Source organism: Phocoena sinus, chromosome 16 (genome assembly GCF_008692025.1).
Source record: "Phocoena sinus isolate mPhoSin1 chromosome 16, mPhoSin1.pri, whole genome shotgun sequence".
Classification (NCBI taxonomy): Eukaryota; Metazoa; Chordata; class Mammalia; order Artiodactyla; family Phocoenidae; genus Phocoena; species Phocoena sinus.
This window is the reverse complement of record NC_045778.1, coordinates 56,233,147-56,253,299: the sequence shown is the minus strand read 5'-3', so window position 1 is coordinate 56,253,299 and position 20,153 is coordinate 56,233,147. Positions and strand designations below refer to the sequence as shown.

The 20,153-nt window shown below is 42.1% G+C and overlaps 1 protein-coding gene and 1 long non-coding RNA gene across 3 annotated transcripts in view; one reads left to right on the top strand and one right to left on the bottom strand.

Moving 5' to 3' along the window:
- Positions 1-4,635, bottom strand: part of LOC116741533 — a 36,277-nt gene extending 31,642 nt beyond the window's left edge. For both annotated transcript variants that reach the window (XR_004346193.1, XR_004346192.1), the window contains exon 1: positions 4,505-4,635. This is a non-coding gene — a long non-coding RNA (uncharacterized LOC116741533). The remainder of the gene's footprint in view (positions 1-4,504) is intronic.
- Positions 1,580-20,153, top strand: part of GOT1 (glutamic-oxaloacetic transaminase 1) — a 33,317-nt gene continuing 14,743 nt past the window's right edge. The window contains exons 1-2 of the mRNA XM_032608232.1: positions 1,580-5,275; positions 13,366-13,547. Coding sequence (XP_032464123.1) covers positions 5,158-5,275; positions 13,366-13,547 — 300 coding nt within the window. The 5' untranslated portion in view covers positions 1,580-5,157. The remainder of the gene's footprint in view (positions 5,276-13,365; positions 13,548-20,153) is intronic.

The window sequence follows — 20,153 nt, the reverse complement described above, 5'->3', positions numbered from 1 at the left end:
CAGAATAAAGTCAGTGAATTCAAATTTAAAAGCAGTTATCAGGGCTAAGACCATATGACTTACACACATTTTTAAAACCACATCCTGCTAGTTCAGTGGACTGACTTCTCCCCAGAAAGTGCAGAGGAGCATTAGGTCTGTTCATACAATAACCCTATCTGATTGCCTAGGGTCAAGCTACTGTTTATCTCTGTCAGACACAACCCATATCCTGAACAGAGCCCATATCCTAAAGCCTGCGTTTTTCACCAATTACTTCAGGGCAATACAGGATCTGACGTTCTTTCTACATAATCACCTAAACAAGAAAAATACTCTAATTTTTTGTTTTTTAAATATTAGGTAAAAGTAAACGCACAGACACAGTGGTCAAGAGCTTTGCTTTTCATTTTCCTTCTCGTTGAGTGCTCAACGTTTTGCAAAAGAAGGGCAGTGCTGCCCTCTACTGCAGGATGTTGCAATGTTCACAGTACACTTCTACATCCACGCATCACCCCGCACTCCACCCCAGACAAGTCAGGTAGAGGAAGACAATCTATTAACAAGGTTTTACACTACCCCTTTAGGAGCTGTTTAAAAGAAATGTGTTCTTGGAAAATACATTGAATTTGTTTCCTTCATTATCTCTTCATCTACCTTCCTCTTGTATCAAAGCATAGGACTTTTAGGACATGACCTAACAACAAAAAAAAGGATATTACAACTCAGGGGAAAAATGCTTAAGACATTGCTCTAGAGGTAAGAGGTTGTGTTTTGATGCATTTAGGGAGAAATGGGGCAAGGGGAGGAAACTTTCTTCTGACTTTAAGGTCTGTAGCCTTCTGGTCTTCTGTCATTTGGTGCGTTTTCATCAGCTTTTAGCTAGGGTGATCTATTTCCTTTTCTGTATTTCTCTGACTGGAGATGACAGTCACCTGGGCATGTTAAGAGAGTAGTGGAATAGGGTGTCTAAAACACTCTCTACTCTTCAGAAAAAGATAATATAGAAATACTAAGGGCTATTATTAATATAGCTACATTTTAATTAATTATTAAATGTCTTGTTATCTTTAAATTGCTTTGAGATTTTACAGATCTCTACAAAGATTTCTTGAAGGGTTGAAGATATTAAGAATTATGTTCTGTTTTCTTTTCCATTAAAAAAAATTTCAGAGTACATGCCCTCAAGAGGCCACGGCAGACAGACTTTAAAGATAGTCTAACCATTACCTTCTAGCTACCCAGGAACTAAATTGTAATTTTCATGATAATAATTTCTACAACTGTGTTAAATGCATGTGTGTGTGTGTATCAACACCAAGAAAAAAACCTTTTTCCCCCCAATTTACAGATAAGAATACTAAAACTCAGACATATTAATTTACTCAAACTTTCAAAACTAGTAAGAGGCAAAACCAGAATTTGATTTCAGAATTTGATTGAAAGCCTAGGTATTGTTCTACTATGCAGCTGATCAACAAACAAACTAAACAAATCTCAAAGGCACATGCTTGTAAACAACATCTGTGATGATGACAATGATGATAGTTAACATACTGAGTACTTACTGTGTCCAGTACAATTCAAAGCATTTTAGAGTCAATCATTTAATAACATTAAATCATTTAATCCTCACAGCAACCCCATGAGGTAGAAATATTATCTCCATGTTATAAGTAAGGAAACTGAGGCATACAGACAAAATCTAGTCCCAGAGGCCACGCTTTTAACCATTATGCTACACTGCTTCTAAGTAAAGTGCAAAAATTATATAGCACAACAATTTCTAAATGGTGCCCTGGAACTTAGTTCTATTAATAAGTAGATAAAACCCATCCATAGTTGTCAGTCCTGTTGATATCTGTTATACAAAGGCCTCAGCAGCTTTAAAAAATGTTCTGCCCATGTAGGTGCCTAGTTTAGAACTAACATTAGACCTTGTCCACCGCAGGCCTCACTAGACATGCCCTTCTATGAAATAGGAAACAGCAAGAGACCTTCACTTGGTCCAATCCATGTGTGCAGGTGGGGAGACAAGTCATACATAAGGGAGGGAGGAGAGAAGTGAGGGAAGAGATGCAAGGGGAGATGGTTCCACCAAGGCACAGCCAGGAAACAAGCCAGTTAAGCTGAAGGGAGTGGTTGATAAGCGATCATTTTCCTTAGCAAGAGTAAACTCAATCCAATCAGAAGCCAGCACCAGCTTAGGGGCTCTACTCTTACTTTCTTGCCCACGATTTGGTCACACGGTGACTATCAAACAGATCTCCTCTAACAGCTTTGGTTTTTTAAAATTTTTATTGGAGTATAGTTGATTTACAATGTTGTGTTAGTTTCAGTTGTACAGCAAAGGGACAGCTTTGGTTTTTAAAGAAACTTTTGTTCAATGCACAACTCAGCTTCTAAATAATATCCTACCCTTAGTGACAACATATACCCAAATATAACCATTCCAAAGCGCTTTGTGCTTAAGTACAAAGTGTGATAAACTCCTCCCTCTCTTGTTGGTAAGCATAGACCTTCTGGGTATCAGCGGCAAGATTAAGTACAATAAGCAGGTGTGGATTTGCTTAGGGGTCCATGCAGTGCCCGCTACTGCCCTGGCCTGTCTCTTATGCTATGCGGCAGTGCTGCCTAGCCCCAAAGGCTTCAGATTTCCAAGCGAGTATATTCTAAAGGAATTCATTCCCGATCAAGCTGTTGCTATGTGGTTCCTACTTCCTCCCTTCCAATTCTTTCGGGAAAAAAAAAAAAAGGCAGAAGGGAGATGGTAGGGACAGATAGTCATAATGAAGTCAGGAGCCAGGGGAATACCTGCCCCTTTTCCTTCTGATCCTTACTGCCCTTTCCCTGGACACTCACTTTACCTGGCTGCCTACTAGTCTGGGCAATGTTTGCCTCTCAAGAATCTTTTGCTTGAATTATCCATTCAGCAGGGAGGCTGTCTTGCATCCATTCTAAGTCAAAGTGTTAAAATTAGTGATGGCCTGGAAAGCATTTTGTTTACTTCAATACAGGCATTTTGCTTAGAGGGGCACGCTGCAGGGCTCAAGATAGAAGGCTACTGAATTTAAAGTAATCTCCAAGAAACATATTCCCGAGGAAAAAAGTTTGAGACTTGCATCCCACATAATATGCAATCCCTTCCCCCAACACCCAGTAACTGTTTGCCCCTTTCTAAAATTCAGAACAGATAATTATGGGGACATGAAGAAAAACTGCATATGGTACTTTCTATGCCCCTGTCAGCACTGACTTGGTTATGGGGCTGCTTAGGTTGCCAATAAATATTTATTTGGACTTAGCTAAGTTGATAATGTTTAGGTAATTTAGGGTTGTTTTTCCCCCAGGGAATGACGTAAGGTGTGACCATGACATTGTTGGCCAACGCTGTGAAGATCATACTTTTAAATCAAACTTTCGTAAGGCTGGGCTATATAAACATCTCACTCAGCAGTTGCCCTTTGCCTCTGCTTATGGAAGCACCGAAAGTTCATTGTCATTTCACCTTCAGTGTTGAACTCACAATCTTAGAGGAAAGTGTTGTTAATGAAACACTGTTGACAGTTATCTTTAAAACCAGAGGCTGTTTCTGAAAAGAAGCAAATGATACAAAGGTTGGCAGGTGTTGCACAAAGTACTTTTGGCTTATGTTTGTCACTTTGAATGAGATTCATTTTGAGATTTGTCATATTATCCAATGAACAGAGGGTAAGGTATTTGCTTTTTTCTGAACCAAAAGAACTGACTCCTCCTGCCACCATTTATTGAATACTTACTAAGTGCAAGAAACTAAGGGAGACTAATACAGGGTTAATATCTCTAGCCAAAGGAAGTTTACCATCTACAAGGGGTGTGCATCTGTGCAATGATGACAATAGCTAACATTTAGGGAGTGCTTACTATATGCAACTAAACACTTCATATGTATTAACTCACATAATCCCCACAACGACCCTAAGAAAAGTACTATTATCTCCACTTTATGGAGCAGGAACAGAGAGGTTAAGTAACTTGCCTAGCCCTGACCAAGTTAGTAAGTGGTAGCATTAGAATCTAAACCTAGGTAGTCTGGCTCCAGAACTAGTTTCTTAACTGGGCATTTTGGTCATTTCCCACAATTGTAATATTGCCAACAAGGGACAGAAGCACAGGAAAGAGAGAGGGATTTTAACCAGAGTGAGGGTTAAGGCAAAGCTTTAGGGAGGAGGCATTTGCTCTGGATCTTGAAGGTCAACAGATGGAGAGAGGGGCTGGGGAGGAAGGAATAGCCTGACTAAAAGAAGAGACAGTCTGAATACCAGCCAGCTGACGACAGCAAGATCTGGTTGAGTGCCTGCGTGGGAGAAAAGCTGGAGGGGGAGGCCACGCCTAGATTCGTAAGGTCCGTGAGGACCAAGCTCTCTCGGTAAGGACAGGGGAGCAAAAGCTTCAAACTGTAAGAGCGGCAGAAAGGAATTCCTGGACACTTTCTCTTTTAGTAGGATGACCCCCTGTCTGAAACCAACGCAGGTGGCCCACCCACATTTCTCTCAGGGGGAAACAGCCGGCCGAGATGGTCAAGGTCGTCCGCGCGGGCTCCGGAGCTGCGCGTCCTGGCCGAGGACTCACTACCAGTGCGCAGAGGCGGATTTGGCTGCCAGTCCGAGCCGGGCCAGACTGGGTCAGGAACGTGCGCACTCCCGGGCCTGGCAGGGAGAACACCAGCTCCACGGGTACCGGAAGGGCGGTCCTCCAGCTACCTGCCGCCAGCCACCTCGCGCCAGCTTGTCTCCGGGCGCCTGAAGGTCGAGAAAACTGCCTTCCGCGTACGCCGCTCGTCTCCTCCCCTCAGCGACCCAAGGAACAACGGCTTCAGCGATAGGAGCACGCTCTGCCAATCAACTCTATCCCCGCCCCGTCCCAGCCGGCGTACGTTGCATTGGTTGCATCAATACCGGCCTACGATAAGATTCTCTTCTTGGATTGGCTAATACCATCCTGTTCCTTTTGCGTCAGAAACTCGCGATTGGTTAACCGCGTTGCCAAGTTCCGGACGCGGCTCGACCATTGGAGGCCGCGGGCCCGCCCCTACCGGCTAGGTGAAGGTGAGCGTCTCCTCCAGTTGCAGCGGTTGGACCGGACCGAGCGGCTTCAAGCGCAGAGTGGAAGCTTTCGGCCGACTCCAGCTTTCTAGCTATGGCGCCTCCATCAATCTTTGCCGAGGTTCCTCAGGCCCAGCCGGTCCTTGTCTTTAAGCTCACTGCTGACTTCCGGGAGGATCCGGACCCTCGCAAGGTCAACCTGGGAGTGGGAGGTAAGGATGCAGTGCCCAGGAGTGTGAGCAGCCTGGGAGTGGAGCGGGCCTAACCCTGGCTGTGGGGACCGTAGGAGATAACCAGGTCCAGCTTAGCTCCGTCGGAGAGGAGGAAAGATCCATGAGGCTTAGTTCAACCTGCCCATTTTACAGATGGGCATATGGAGTCCCTGGAAAAGGGAGATGTATCAGTGTACACACAGAAAAGGTGTAGCAGTCAGGGCACAAACTCAGTTTTTCCGATTCCGCATTGTGTGTTCTTTATACTGTATTCTTTCGCCTCTTAAGAAATGGGGCGGCCAGGGATTGAAAGGAGAGGGATAAAAATAGGAAGTCTTATAGGCTTGGAGTCCTGGCTGCTGGGGAATGGAAAAAGGAGAACTCTTAGCCCTAGGGAGCTCTGGTCTGGGTCGGTAAATGTTTGAGGTATCAATCAGGTAGTTTACCAAGCCTTGTGCGGGGAAGACTGAGTCTTGGTTTTGGCCCCAAGGAGATTAAAATCAGCAGGTGTTAAGTGATGTAATAGAGATCTAAAATGCTTCTGAGACAGGTTAATGCTCCCTGGGGATCTGGGAAGAATGTTCTGGCTCTCACAGATGTGGTGGGAATGGTAGAAATGGTGGTAGAGATGGTAGAAAAGAGAGGAAAGAGTGTGGACAGTAGAAGCTCACTTTCCACACATCCTTGTCATCATTTCTTGCTTGTATTTCTTGGACAGCTCAGAGCATGGGCCTCAGTTTTTCCTACTGCCAAGAAAAAGATTTGGACTGAAATGCCTCTGAAATTCCTTTAACTCTTATCTTAATCTTACCTGGTGAATTTGTTATTTCTGTCACTGTCATTTGGATGTTTGAAACCACACCAACACTTACTCAACCACATAGAAAGATGAGCCAGGGAGAAGAGAATGAATAGGACAATGTTCTGTGCTAGGGAACAGACTTAGAGCAGAAGGACTAGAAATTTCTGAAAGAGAAAATTGAACTGTTTTGTAGCAGAGAAGCAGTGGCGAGAAGGAGGTGCAGAATCAGGTGTCCCACAGTGACAGTGTCTGTACATAGAACTTGTTAAAGTCTTCACCAAGGAATATGCAGGAGGGGTGAGGAAAAAGCCATTAAAAAGTGATGGTTTGGGCTTCCCTGGTGGCACAGTGGTTGAGAGTCCGCCTGCCGATGCAGGGGACACAGGTTCGTGCCCCGGTCCGGGAAGATCCCATATGCCGCGGAGCAGCTGGGCCCTTGAGCCATGGCCGCTGAGCCTGTGCGTCCGGAGCCTGTGCTCCACAACGGGTGGGGCCACAACAGTGAGAGGCCCGCCTACCGCAAAAAAAAAAAAAAAAAAAAAAAAAAAAAAGTGATGGTTTGTTGAACCTGGGTAATGGGTACATGGGCATCCATTATATTATTCTCACAACTTTTGTGTATGTTTGAAATTTTCCATAATAAAGCATAAAAAAGTCAATTCAGAATGCATAGTTTCACCCACAGAGGGAAAGTGATGTTTTTAGCAGGCAGCAAAGTGGAAGTAATATTGAAAGATTGCCTTGAATTGAGTTGGAGTGAGCACTATTCAAGCTCTTAATTTAAAACCAATCCAAAACCTCCAAGTATTCCTTTAGGGCCAGATATATCGTGAAGAACTAGTATTGATATTAATCCAAATACATGTTTTTAAAACCTTAGGTTTCATTGGCTCAATTACCCTTGAACTATCTTACAGGATTTTGGTGAGGATTAAATGCGTTTAAAGTGCTTAGAACAGCCTCTGGCACATAAGTAGGAGTTATGTAAGTATTAGCTGTTACTGTAGTTGTTTTCGCATTTCTTTGCATAAAAGATATTGAATAAAAATTTTCAGCTCAAGAACTGCAAAATGAAATAATTTCTGACATTGGTTCAGAAATAAATTGCTAATGCATAGAAAAAGCACCCTGCCAGCCAAGGCCAGAAGTGATTGGCTCAGAAGCATATTCTGCAGCCCGGATAGTGGTCAATTCAACTGTGAAAGTGCCTTTGTCATGTTTTCCTGGAACCGAGGAATTCTTTCTCTTTATTACAAGCAAATGATTTATGCAGTTAATTGCATTTAGTGCTTAGGATGACTCTGGAGGGTTGTTTATTACTATTACTGTTTTAGAGGTAAGAAAGCTGAAGCCCAGATTGATGAAGCATTTTGGTCGAGATCACATGGCTGTAGTTGGTAGAGCTGGGATTCTAGGCCACATTTCTCAGATCCCTAGGTCTCTGCCCCCTTCTCTATTGGGCACCTTCAGGTTGTCCAGAGGGAGCCAGTGTATGGTAGTGGAACAGCCAGGAGACCTGGGTACAGGCCCAGGCCTGCGGTCCAGTGATGTGACCTTGGGAGTGTTATTTACATCCCCGGACCCAGTCTGTTAAATGAGGAGCCAGAACGGAATGACCTCTCTCTAAAATTATACTCTAAGATTCACTAGCATGTTACATGACTGTAGTATAGAATAATAATGTTACTGGCTTCTTCAGATGACTGAGAATTAAATGAATAATTATGTGTGTGAAATATAAATGAAAAGTGTTGTATAAATGTTATTTTCGATGATCACTGTGACCCGTCTTTTTTGTGGATGGCAGGTGCTCAGATAAAGGTCTCATTAAAGTATAGTAGAATAAGAAGTCTCTTTACGGCTTTTGTATGTCCTAGCTCTATTTATACACATACTGAAGTATATCCTTTGTGAAGGAAATGTATTGATAATTAATCTCTGACTTTGGTGAAGATGCCCTTTTTTTTTTCTAAGTTAAGATAAAGCTTAATGGAAGTTAACCAGCTCAAGTTCTAATGATGTTGGACATTTAGAACAAACTGCAACTATAATCTCATTAGCTCATTCCTACTTGCAGATAGTTTCCCCAGAGATTTTCTTCTTGCTGTGACTATTTGCATAATTTCCATATACTTAGAGCAGAGCATCACATTTTTCACTGTTAAACATGATGCTCTTCGAGTTGACTGTTTTAGCGCTTCGTAAAGTTTCAGACAAGTGACTTTAGGGGCAGGGGAGATATGAGTTCATTCAGCCTGATGCAGCCTGAAGCAGGACATTTCTACATAGACTTCAGTCTATTCATCATGTAAACTTAGCTTTCTTTTGTTCCAGGTAGACTGTGCTTGCTTTCATATTTGTTGTTGTTTTTAATATGGGTTCTTAGCATCTTCAAATAAAGTTGTGGGAGCGACATGCTGTATCAGGTGTTTCTGAGTACCCCCGGTCCTCTCCGCAGGACCCTAGTTGGAGAAGGGCCTTAAAGAGGCATATGTGCATGGGCTGTTGGGTAGGGATGGATGGGGGAAGTGGAGATCTTAGGAGGAGGAGGAGAGTGATGGTTTGATCATCTAATTCTCCGTGTTCTTCTGGAAATGAGACTCACCTGCAGCCTGTATGACTCCTCTAAAAGAGCTGGTCCTCAGGGAGAAGGGTGTGGTGTGTGGAGCTGAGGGGCATGCTGGTAGGTAGAAAGGCCCCTTGCACAGTCAGTCCTCTGGGACCTGCTGGCTTCAGGCTTTCCCTAGACATCTCTTGCTCTTTAGAAAAAGCACAGGGATCTATGAACTTAATATTAATAGTATGACAGCCTAACTCTTACAGTTCTTGTGATCTTGGGCGAACTTTTCTGGCCTCAGTTTGCAGATCCCGAAAATAGAGATCATAATATCTATTTTGTGAGTTGTTATAAGAATTAAATGAAAGTTAAAAAAATGTGAAGTATTTAGCACAGTGCCCTGTATGTAGTAAGTATTCAGTAACTCCTTGTTATTACCATGGCTTCAGCCACCGTCCATGTCTATAATTATGAAATCTTTCTTTCCATCCTGGACTTCTTCCCTGGATGCCAGACCCATATTCGCTACAGTTTGCTGGACACGTTGTACAACCACTTCAAATTCAACGTGTTTAAAACAATGCATGGATTCCACCCTCCCCTCAATCTTTTCTTTTTTCTTCTGCTTTGCTCTATATCTTGGTTGCCCTCTCCCCTGCCCCACCCCCACTAGTCTTTATCCAGACTAGAGAGAGACTTTGGAGGTTGTCGGTGACCCTTTCATCAGTCCCATGTATATTTATTTGGTCACTAGGTTCTGTCTTTTTTACCTCATCAATTTATTTTGAATGTCTCCCCTTTTGTTTATCCCCGCGGCTGCTGCCGCTGCTGTGATTCAAGATTTCACTATTTCCTTCGTGGATTATTGCAGCAGCCTCCTGACTTCACTGTCTGCTTCTGTCCTCCTTCCAGTTTATTTTCCATCATGTCACTCAAATGATTCTGTTAAAATGTACAGCTGTCCATGTCACTCGCTTGCTTAAATGCTTTCAGTGGTTTCCCCATTGAGACAAAGTTCCTTAGAAGAGACCCCAAGACTCCCTGAGCCATTCCTTGCTGTTTCTCCATGGATCTTACATCCGAGCCATGAAAATGCAGATCCTCAAGAACCTCATCTCTTCAAGCCTCTGGAGCCTTGCACAAGTGTTCCCTCTGTCTGGAAAGTCCTTTTTCCTGTCTTTTAAACTCTTATTCATCTTTTATACTTCATCTTCCCTGCTCACTTACAGGAGAACTAAGGACTCTATGCTCTATGTTTCCTGGAGGGAGGCCAAGACAGTATCTTGTTTTATCTTACCCATCTCTGTGTAGCTACTTCTAGCCAGTACCTGGTTCATGGTGGATTCAATAAGTAGCTGTCAAATGAGTGAGATAATGAAAGAATGAATGAGAAACTCATGGGTCCAACAAAACAGGAATAAAACCCCTCTGGGAGAGCAGGAATAGTGGTTGTTGGTAATGCTTAACCTCATTGCTCCAAACGCCCAAGAGTAACTGCAGTTCTCCTTCAGTAGGGCAGTGAGACAAGGCATTGGGGATAAATCTAGAATTGAATCTGGGAGAAACTGGGCCGTGAAGAAGGAAGCAGAGGTGTGAATTGGCCATTTTCTCTTTTGTCACAATATGGACACAATGCCTCCCTGCCTCCAGTCCTATCACAGGATTTTTTAGAGTTGCACAGAGTATACATTACTGGTAAGAACAGTGGTACTATGGCTTTATCTTTCATATTTTATTTATTTATAATACATGATTTACAAATGACATATCATAAATATATGTAGCATAATTATATATTAACCATCCAAACACAGATGGGAAGCATAATAGAACTAGTTTTTCACAAACACCCATATTCTTGTACATCTAAACAGTATCCCCTCTGTGTAGTGTAGTCCATATATACTGCTATTGCTCAAAGTTTTCCGAAAACCCTCTTTTAGAATGGCCTTCAAAGCATGTTAGACCCATGTAGGAGGCCATCTTTTTATAGCTGTTCTCCATTAATATTATTCAGTCCATTCACCCACCTACTTTGCTGGACATAATACAAGTACCATTTTCAAAAATTAAATTTACTTTCAAAGGACAAAGATTTGGCATCATTAAGGATATTCAAAATAATGAGATGTCTCCTCTAAAAACAATTCCAAGAATATTTTGAACAATGGTAGCATTGTGATCATAGATGGGGTGATCTACTTCAGGGAAAACGATCACTTGGGAGTCATTATTTTGGTATCTCTTTGAAAAACCAGACCAAATCTCAACTGATAAAGTAGACTTTTTGAACTTGTTGAGAGGGAGGGACTTTGGTGGGCCAGGGGGTGTACTGTGAGTGATTTGACAGCATTGTGAGTCAGATCCATCTACCCAGAGACTGGTTGTTGGTTAGTGGCTGTCAGTCTGGAACTCTCTCCACATTTTTATTACTAGCTTGATGTGCTTTTCAAATTTGCAGATGACACATTCCTGGAAGGTAGGGTTAGTTGATGGAGTAGAAGACAGATGCAAAATCAAAATATCTTATAAAGTCTTATTTGTTGTCTGACTTTTGATCTAGTGATTTTACATCTAGAAAAAGTTTTCCTAAGGAAGCACTCATGAATGTGTAAAGTATAAGAACATTAATTACAATGTTTATATTAGCAAATAGTCAAAAGCAACACAAATAGTTAATAAATTATACATAGAAAGGAATATTGTCTAGCCACTAAAATTGTGTTGTAAATGGCTCATACATATGAAAAATGCCCAGTTGCCTCCACAATAAGAGAAATGCAAATTTAAACTACCCTGAGATAGCATTTGGACTCTTAAATTGGCAAAAATTCACTCAGTGGCTGTGGCTGTGGGGAAGCAGACACTCTTGTACATTGATGGCAGTGATGTACACTGATAACACCCCTGCCCTATGGCAGCAATGTACACTGATAACAGCCCTATAAAAAAGGCAATGTGGATATATCTGTCAAAACTACAAATACACAAAGTATGCTTAAAAGTAATATATTTGCATTTAAACTTTTCATTGATTGCCACCAGTATTCTTCCAATCAGTTGTTTTAACCATATTTGTCCTACAACCATGTGTTGTAAAATGAAAATCAGTTGAAAGTAGTAAACTAATGTATACCCTCAAAAACAACAACAAAATTACACATACACGTACTTCTCAACCTACTCTTCCATTTTCAACCCTGCCTCTTACAGCTATATTTACATACATGTAAGATGACATATGTACAAGGTTCACTGAAGTATTATTTTCTAATAGCCAAAGATTAGAAACAACTCAAATGTCCATCGACAGGAGACTCACAAAACAAATTATAGTACATTTATCAGTTATGCAGCTCTAAAAAGAACAAAGACAGTCTGTGTGCACAGACTTAAATAGTTGATGATGATGAAAGGTATTCATAATGTATATTTAATAAGTGGAAAAAAGCATGTTGAAAATTCTATATAAAAATGGCACAATTGATAAAAGAATATACTCATGTAGAATAAAGTTTAAAAGGCTGTACACCGAAATTTTCATACTCCTTATCTCTGAGTGCTGGAATTACATGTTAATCATAATGTTTATTATTTTCTTTCTGGGCTTTTCTAAATTTTCTACAGTCAACATGTGTTGTTCAGTAAACAGTATCAACCACCCTAAAAAAGTGATTTAAAAAAAAAAGTCAGGGATTAATGTTGAGCAGAAATCAACAAGATAAAGAAGAATTACTTTAAAAATTTGTTTCACTGTCACTTGCCAAAGTATAGGCTTATTGGAGACCTAAACAGTCCAGCAGAAGCAAATCCCTGTCAGGAATCCTGCTCAGAGAAGTCACTGGCTTGGATGCAAGCCAAAGCAGCTGCCCTCTCAAGCTATACTCTCAAAATGATTATAGGGTAGTATAGGAAAAAAAATCCGATAGGTTAACTCAAAGTAGACTAAAAATACTTTTAGCATAGAAGAAATGCTTAGAAATTTGCTGTAATCAAGATTAAAAATTATGAAACAGGTAAACTTAGATCCATAAAAGTGTGAAGCAGAGGAAGTGAGTGGTAGGAACAGTCAAAATGGTAAACACTGACTGATGTCAAAAAACAGCAAGAGGACAAAGATGTGTTTAAACTTGTTGTTCGATGATTGTGTAACCAGTTGTGGGAATCTTCAGTCACAGGTGTTTCCTTGCCGTTTGTCTCATTTCTGTTCTTACAGGACAAGAGGAGGAGGTGGACGTCCCTCCGCCCTCCTCTCTCTCCATGTTTATGTTTGAAGGTGCAGCGTTCATGTGAAGTAGCACCGAACCCTTTTCTTGGGGAGATGCAGAAGGAAGGCGATTACTGGGCCAGTGGTCGTAGAGACCTCAGTGCCCTAGTGATATTGACATAGCATTTGTAAGGTATTTTTAATTTGTGGAGTGCTTTTGCTTGCACTTTCTCACTCAATCAGGCTCTTTGATGTCCCAGTTTTATTTCAGCATTCTACTTTTTGGAGGTCGCATATTTAAGAACTATAATTTCCATAAGGATAGGAAACTGTCCTTCTGCCTTCCCAGCACCTAGCCCGGTGCCTGGCCCAAAGCAGGCAGTCAGTAAGTGAATGAACTTTAATTTCCCTCACAGTTCTGTTTGGATTGGAAGGTGGTAGAACTCTCCCTGTTCACAGCTCCGAATTCTTCCTTGGACGAAGCCTAAGACTCCTCCATTGTATGTCTCTTTCCCGTGTCCCAGCTTATCGCACGGATGATAGCCAGCCCTGGGTTTTGCCAGTCGTGAGGAAGGTGGAACAGAGGATTGCTAATGACAGCAGTGTAAACCACGAGTACCTGCCCATCCTGGGCCTGGCAGAGTTCCGGACCCGTGCTTCCCGCCTGGCCCTTGGGGATGACAGCCCAGCTCTGCAGGAGAAGCGGGTGAGTTTTGGGTGAGGATCTATTTTTTTCTAGAAACTGTGAGGGTAAAAAGTGGTTAAAAATTAGGTGTTATGTCTATTGAACTGTCAGTGAATAAGGGTTTAAATAGTGTGACCTCAGGGACTTGATAGCACGAATAACATGCTTTTGTATAAAGCACAGCTTCTTCAGTTGTTCACTTTTGCCCAAGAGATGATTGGATTTCAGCTGCTGGGTTTGAAGCAGTCAATGGAAATGCCAGCCAAGGGAATTTAATGGAATGATCAAGAGATTAGGGTCTGGACCCAGCTCTGCCACTACTTTTGACCAAAGGCAAGTCATTTGCCCCTCCAGCCCCTATGTCTCATCTATATGTTAGGAGAAGACTAGTTTATGGTTCATGGTCCCATAAGGAGCATTTGCATAGGGGATCATTCAAGGGGCCTCTGAGCTCCCTGAAATTTTAGGCAGAATTCTGTGTGTATGTGTATTTCTGGAGAGAAAGTTCATAACTTTTATCAGATTTTCTGAAGGAACCTATGGCCCCCGAAAGTCCAAGAGCCACTAGTCTAGATGCTCTCTGAAGATCCTGCCAGTTCTAATATTTGATTCTTCTAGCCTTGATCTCAGCTTCTCTTCATTTAAATGCTTCCTGGTATGTAGTCTATGTATAACTAGAGATACATGGAAGAGAAATGCATTTGGGGAGAGTCTGTATGTGGCAGAAAGTGGTGTGATAGAGATTATCAGTGTTGTAGGAATTCAGAGAGACTGACAAAGGCTGGAAATGGGACTTGAGCTGAACCTTGGGGAATGAGGCCAGGACACTGGTTCTCAACTGTGACTGTATCACCTGGGAGGTTTTAAAAACATTCTGATGGCTGGATCCCATACCAGACCTGTTAAATCAGAATCTTGGAGGGTACCACCTTTCTCTGCCCTTTTATTACCTTTCCCTACAATTCCCTTCCCTTCATGGGTATTTTTTAAAAGCTCCCCATGTGACTGCAAAGTACAGCCAAGGTTGAGAACCGCAAAGTACAGAGGAAGAAAAAGGAGGGGTATTTGTTTGGAGCAGTAGGAGTCCAGGGACAGAGGTTGGAGGTGAGCAGGTCTAGGTTGTAAAGAGACCTACCTGATATGGGCTGGGAACATGCTGGATAGATCAGGGAGGCTGATTTTGGCAGCCAGGGCAGGGGAAGCCCCTTGAAGTTTTGCGCAGAGAAGTTACCCAATAAGAGTGTTTGAAGAAGATAAACCTGGCTGGATGAGTAGGAAAGGGAAGAGCTCAGGTTTTTGCAATAGTCCGATTAGGTATTGTGCAATTTAAACCAACTTCCCTAATTGCTCTGCTAGGCAGTGTCAGCCCCGCTGAGCAGCCTTCGTGCATGAAAGAGACCACATCTTGGAGTCACTGATTTATTTCCATGCTGTTACCCAGATGCCCTGATAAGCAGAATGGGCAGGGTAAAATGAAGGCTGCACACAGGCACATTCTTATGTATATCAGGAGACCTGGAGGCTCTGCGTGAAGGTCTTGGAACTCAGATCAATGGTTAGATAAGTAATTAACTTGATGAGGGTTTTGTCTGGATTGGTATAAGAGACTGTAACTGACTTGCCTCTAGGAACAGAAGGAATATGGGTAGAAATGGTAGACTTTAGAGATTATGGGTGGCATTGGGAAGTTGCTCTGAAAATATAGGGTTTCCACTGAGGGAGAGAGAGAGTCCTGATGAAGTTTGAAAATGGGGAACTTTGGCGACTGGAGGTGATCTTCTGAGACGTTGTTGATAAATTAGTTGGAATTCCATTGCTGACAAATGAAAACAGAGGTTCTGTGTTGGGGAGCTTCTTCCTCTAAGACTATACATTTCTTATATGATGCTTATTAACTATGTTGGCAGATAGATGCTTGTTCCTCTGCCCAGGAACAAAATGCTCGCTTAATACTGAGGCTTGGGGCTATTGCTTGTGGCATAGAGCCCTTCCTCTTAGTCTAGTTCATCCTGTGTTATGTTTTTGATCATAGAACAAATTTAAATGGCAGTCTGTAAATATTTGAAGATTTTTACTTTTTACTTTTTGTGTGTGTGTGTGTAATGGTTTAGGATACCATCTTGGCATCTACAACACCCTGGGTACCAGTTGATACTGAGCTCTGAGCACTTGCTCTTTCCCTGGACCATCCCCAGGTGACTATCTTAGCTCAGCCCACCATCATCTCATTTGGATTCTTATAATAGCCTCTTGCCTCTAGTCTCTTCCCCATTCTAGTACATTCTGCACAGTGCAGCTAGAATGATCTTCCTCAGCAGAAGAAAAAAAAAGAGCTAATTGTGTCACCTGCTTTCCCTCTCACAGACACACAGTAGCTCCTCCATTATCTACAGGGTAAAATGCAGACTCTGACCTGGGCATGCAGCATGTTTTGTAGCCAGGTGTCATCCTGTTCTTGCAGTCACTCTTGCTCCCATCCTCTCAGGGGCCTGCCATCCTAAGAGCCTGCTGTTTTCTAGACCTTCCGAGCCTTGCCATGACTTGGCACCTTTGCCTCAGCTGTTCCTTCTGCTAGGAATGCCCCCTTCACTTCTCTGACTCCCCAGTCCCCACCTCCAATTCCTTCAAGACCTGAGCAAGGGTCACTTCCATGCTGAATCCTGAGCTCTCTTAGGCAGAGCTAGTTGTTGGAGTGCTCTGAGTCATCACAGGACTGTGCATTGCTTGGGAAAAGCAGTACTTACTGTGTTTAATGTACAATTTTGTAAGCCTGTCCCTCCCGCAAGACCCTAGGTTCCTCCAGGGCAGGGGTGATGGCTTATTTACTTACTTAAAAAAAATTTTTTTTTTTGTGTGTGTGTGTATGGTGTGAAGTATGGTTCTTTTATTTATTTATTTATTTGGTTGCGCTGGGTCTTAGTTGCGGCCCATGGGCTCCTTAGTTGTGGCACGTGAGCTCTTAGCTGCGGCATGCATGTGAGATCTAGTTCCCTGACCAGGGATCAAACCTGGGCCCCCTGTACCGGGAGCACGGGGTCCTATCCACTGTGCCACCAGGGAAGTCCCAATGGTTTACTTATTTACCTCATGAATCTTCAGCATTTAGCTCCTAGCTTGGCACTTCAGAGATCTCAGATGTTTTAATTCACTCATTCGTTCAGTCAGCAGATGTGTGCTCACCACTAGGCACTGTTCTAGATGCTGGAGCACAGTGGTGACCAAAACCACTGCCCGGCTTACAGTTTTGTGGGGAGAAACCGACAGTAAACATAATAGATAGGAACATTATATAGTGTTTTGAAAGATGATAAATGCTACAAAAACAGAGCAGAGGAAGGCATATTAGGAGTGCTGAGGGTGGGAGTGAGAGTGGATACAGTTTTAACTAGGGTGGTCATGGTAGAAACAGAAATGACATTTGAGCCAAAACTTGAAGGAGGTGAGGCATGAATGAAAGAATGAACCAGAAAACAAACAGTAATCATGTCCTCTCTTAGATTTTTCTTCTCAAGATTTTACATTACCAGGTCCATCAACCATTTTGAGGAGACCTGTCTTCTAGACTCGTCACTGCCGCCTTCTGCTTTTCCATCTTCAGATCTTAGAATCCAGACCAAATGTCCAATTGTCATCTCCTGCTTGGTAACATTTCAGCTTCTGAAATTACTGAGCCACTGCAGGTAGGAGGGCTTGTGGCGCATTAGATGGCGTCCCAGTTTCCTGCTCAGACCGTTGCCTCTGGGAGACTTGGGGCTTTCTCTGTGGCTCTCACCTTGTCAACACTGTCTTCTTCTTCATCTAGTTCAGCCCATGTTTCTTTAGTGCCACATGCCAGATACCACATGAATTGCTAGGAGCACCCAGATCAATGCATCATAGCCTTGGCCACAAGCAGCTCCTAAACAGCTCTCCTGCTCCTCACAGGGAAGTCACTGCATCAGCAAATTGTGATCTCAGACAAGTGTTCTAGAGCCCAGCAGGGATTCCTTCAGGCAATTCATGGCTAAATTGGGAATACAGATTGCTGGCATAGCTTTCTGCCAAGTCTTACTGGATTTCTCTTGTTCTGGATACTCCTGTTTAGCCACCCAGGTCCAGTTGCCTGGCTCCCTTTGAAGTTTGTATTTATTTCCTTTGCTATTATGATTTTTTCCCTTCATCCCAAATACAGGATTTTCTTGAGCTTTACAGCTGTTTGCCAAAAATCAGTTCAGAGAATGACCGAATTGACATATTATTGATTCACCAGAAATTCGTTTCCGCTAGTTGCTGATATAGTTTAGAGCCACCTGTGTTTCACTGAAGCCATCTAGTGTAAAATATATTTTTAGAGGGAATGATAATTTCTTGGGAATTTAATATGTCAAGTGTCATATACATCATGAATATCAAGAATTAGTTACAGGGGATTCCCTGGTGGCGCAGTGCTTGAAAGTCCGCCTGCTGTTGCAGGGGACACAGGTTCGTGCCCCGCTCCGGGAAGATCCCACATGCCGCAGAGCGGCTAGGCCTGTGAGCCATGGCCACTGAGCCTGCGCGTTCCGGAGCCTGTGCTCTGCGACGGGAGAGGCCACAACAGTGAGGGGCCCGCGTACTGCAAAAAATAAAAAAAAAGAAATAAAGAATTAGTTACTGTTAGTGAAGTGGGTTTATCTCTTCCAAACACATTTCCAATCTAGTCTACTGACTTTGTGACTTCTTTTAGTTAATGACTTTGCTTTTTGGAGTGGGAGAGAAAGGGTGGAGTTAAAAGCTGAGCACAGGAGAGGGCAGACAACAGAAGCAAGAAGAACTACAATCCTGCAGCCTGTGGAACAAAAACAACATTCACAGAAAGATAGACAAGATGAAAAGGCAGAGGGCTATGTACCAGATGAAGGGACAAGATAAAACCCCAGAAAAACAGCTAAATGAAATGGAGATAGGCAATCTTCCAGAAAAAGAATTCAGAATAATAATAGTGAAGATGATCCAGGGCCTCGGAAAAAGAATGGAGGCAAAGATCAAGAAGATGCAAGAAATGTTTAACAAAGACCTAGAAGAATTAAAGAACAAATAAACAGAGATGAACAATACAATAACTGAAATGAAAACTACACTAGAAGGAATCAATAGCAGAGTAACTGAGGCAGAAGAATGGGTAAGTGACCTGGAAGACAGAATGGTGGAATTCACTGCTGCATAACAAAATAAAGTAAAAAGAATGAAAAGAAATGAAGACAGCCTAAGAGACCTCTGGGACAACATTAAACGCAACAACATTCGCATTATAGGGGTTCCAGAAGGAGAAGAGAGAGAAAGAAAGGACCAGAGGAAATATTTGAAGAGATTATAGTCGAAAACTTCCCTAACATGGGAAAGGAAATAGCCACCGGAGTGCAGGAAGTGCAGAGAGTCCCATACAGGATACACGCAAGTAGAAACATGCGGAGACACATAGTAATGAAATTGGCAAAAATTAAAGACAAAGAAAAATTAATAAAAGCAGTAAGGGAAAAACGACAAATAACATACAAGGGAACTCCCATAAGGTTAACAGCTGATTTCTCAGCAGAAACTCTACAAGCCAGAAGGGAGTGGCATGATATACTTAAAGTGATGAAAGGGAAGAACCTACAACCAAGATTACTCTACCCAGCAAGGATCTCATTCAGATTCGATGGAGAAATCAAAAGCTTTACAGACAAGCAAAAGCTAAGAGAATTCAGTACCACCAAAACAGTACTACAACAAATGCTAAAGGAACTTCTCTAAGTGGGAAACACAAGAGAAGAAAAGGACCTACAAAAACAAACCCAAAACAATTAAGAAAATGGTCATAGGAACACACATATTGATAATTACCCTAAATGTGAGTGGATTAAATGCTCCAACCAAAAGACACAGGCTTGCTGAATGGATACAAACACAAGACCCATATATATGTTGTCTACAAGAGACCCACTTCAGACCTAGGGACACATACAGACTGAAAGTGAGGGGATGGAAAAAGATATTCCATGCAAATGGAAATAAAAGAAAGCTGGAGTAGCAATACTCATATCAGATAAAATAGACTTTAAAATAAAGAATGTTACAAGAGACAAGGAAGGACACTACATATTGATCAGGGGATGCAAGAAGAAGAAATAACAATTATTAATATATATGCACCCAACATAGGAGCACCTCAATACATAAGGCAAATGCTAACAACTATACAAGAGGAAATCGACAGTAACACAATAATAGTGGGGGGCTTTAACACCTCACTTACACCAATGGACAGATCATCCAAAATGAAAATAAATAAGGAAACAGAAGATTTAAATGAAACAATAGACATTAGATATTTATAGGACATTCCGTCCAAAAAGAGCAGACTACACTTTCTATTCAAGTGTGCACGGAACATTCTCCAGGATAGATCACATTTGGGTCACAAATCAAGCCAAGTAAATTTAAGAAAATTGAAATCATATCAAGTATCTTTTCTGACCACAGCGCTATGAGATTAGAAATGAATTGCAAGGAAAAAAACACAAACACATGGAGGCTAAACAATATACTACTAACTAACCAAGATATCACTGAAGAAATCAAAGAGGAAATCAAAAAATACCTAGAGACAAATGACAATGAAAACAC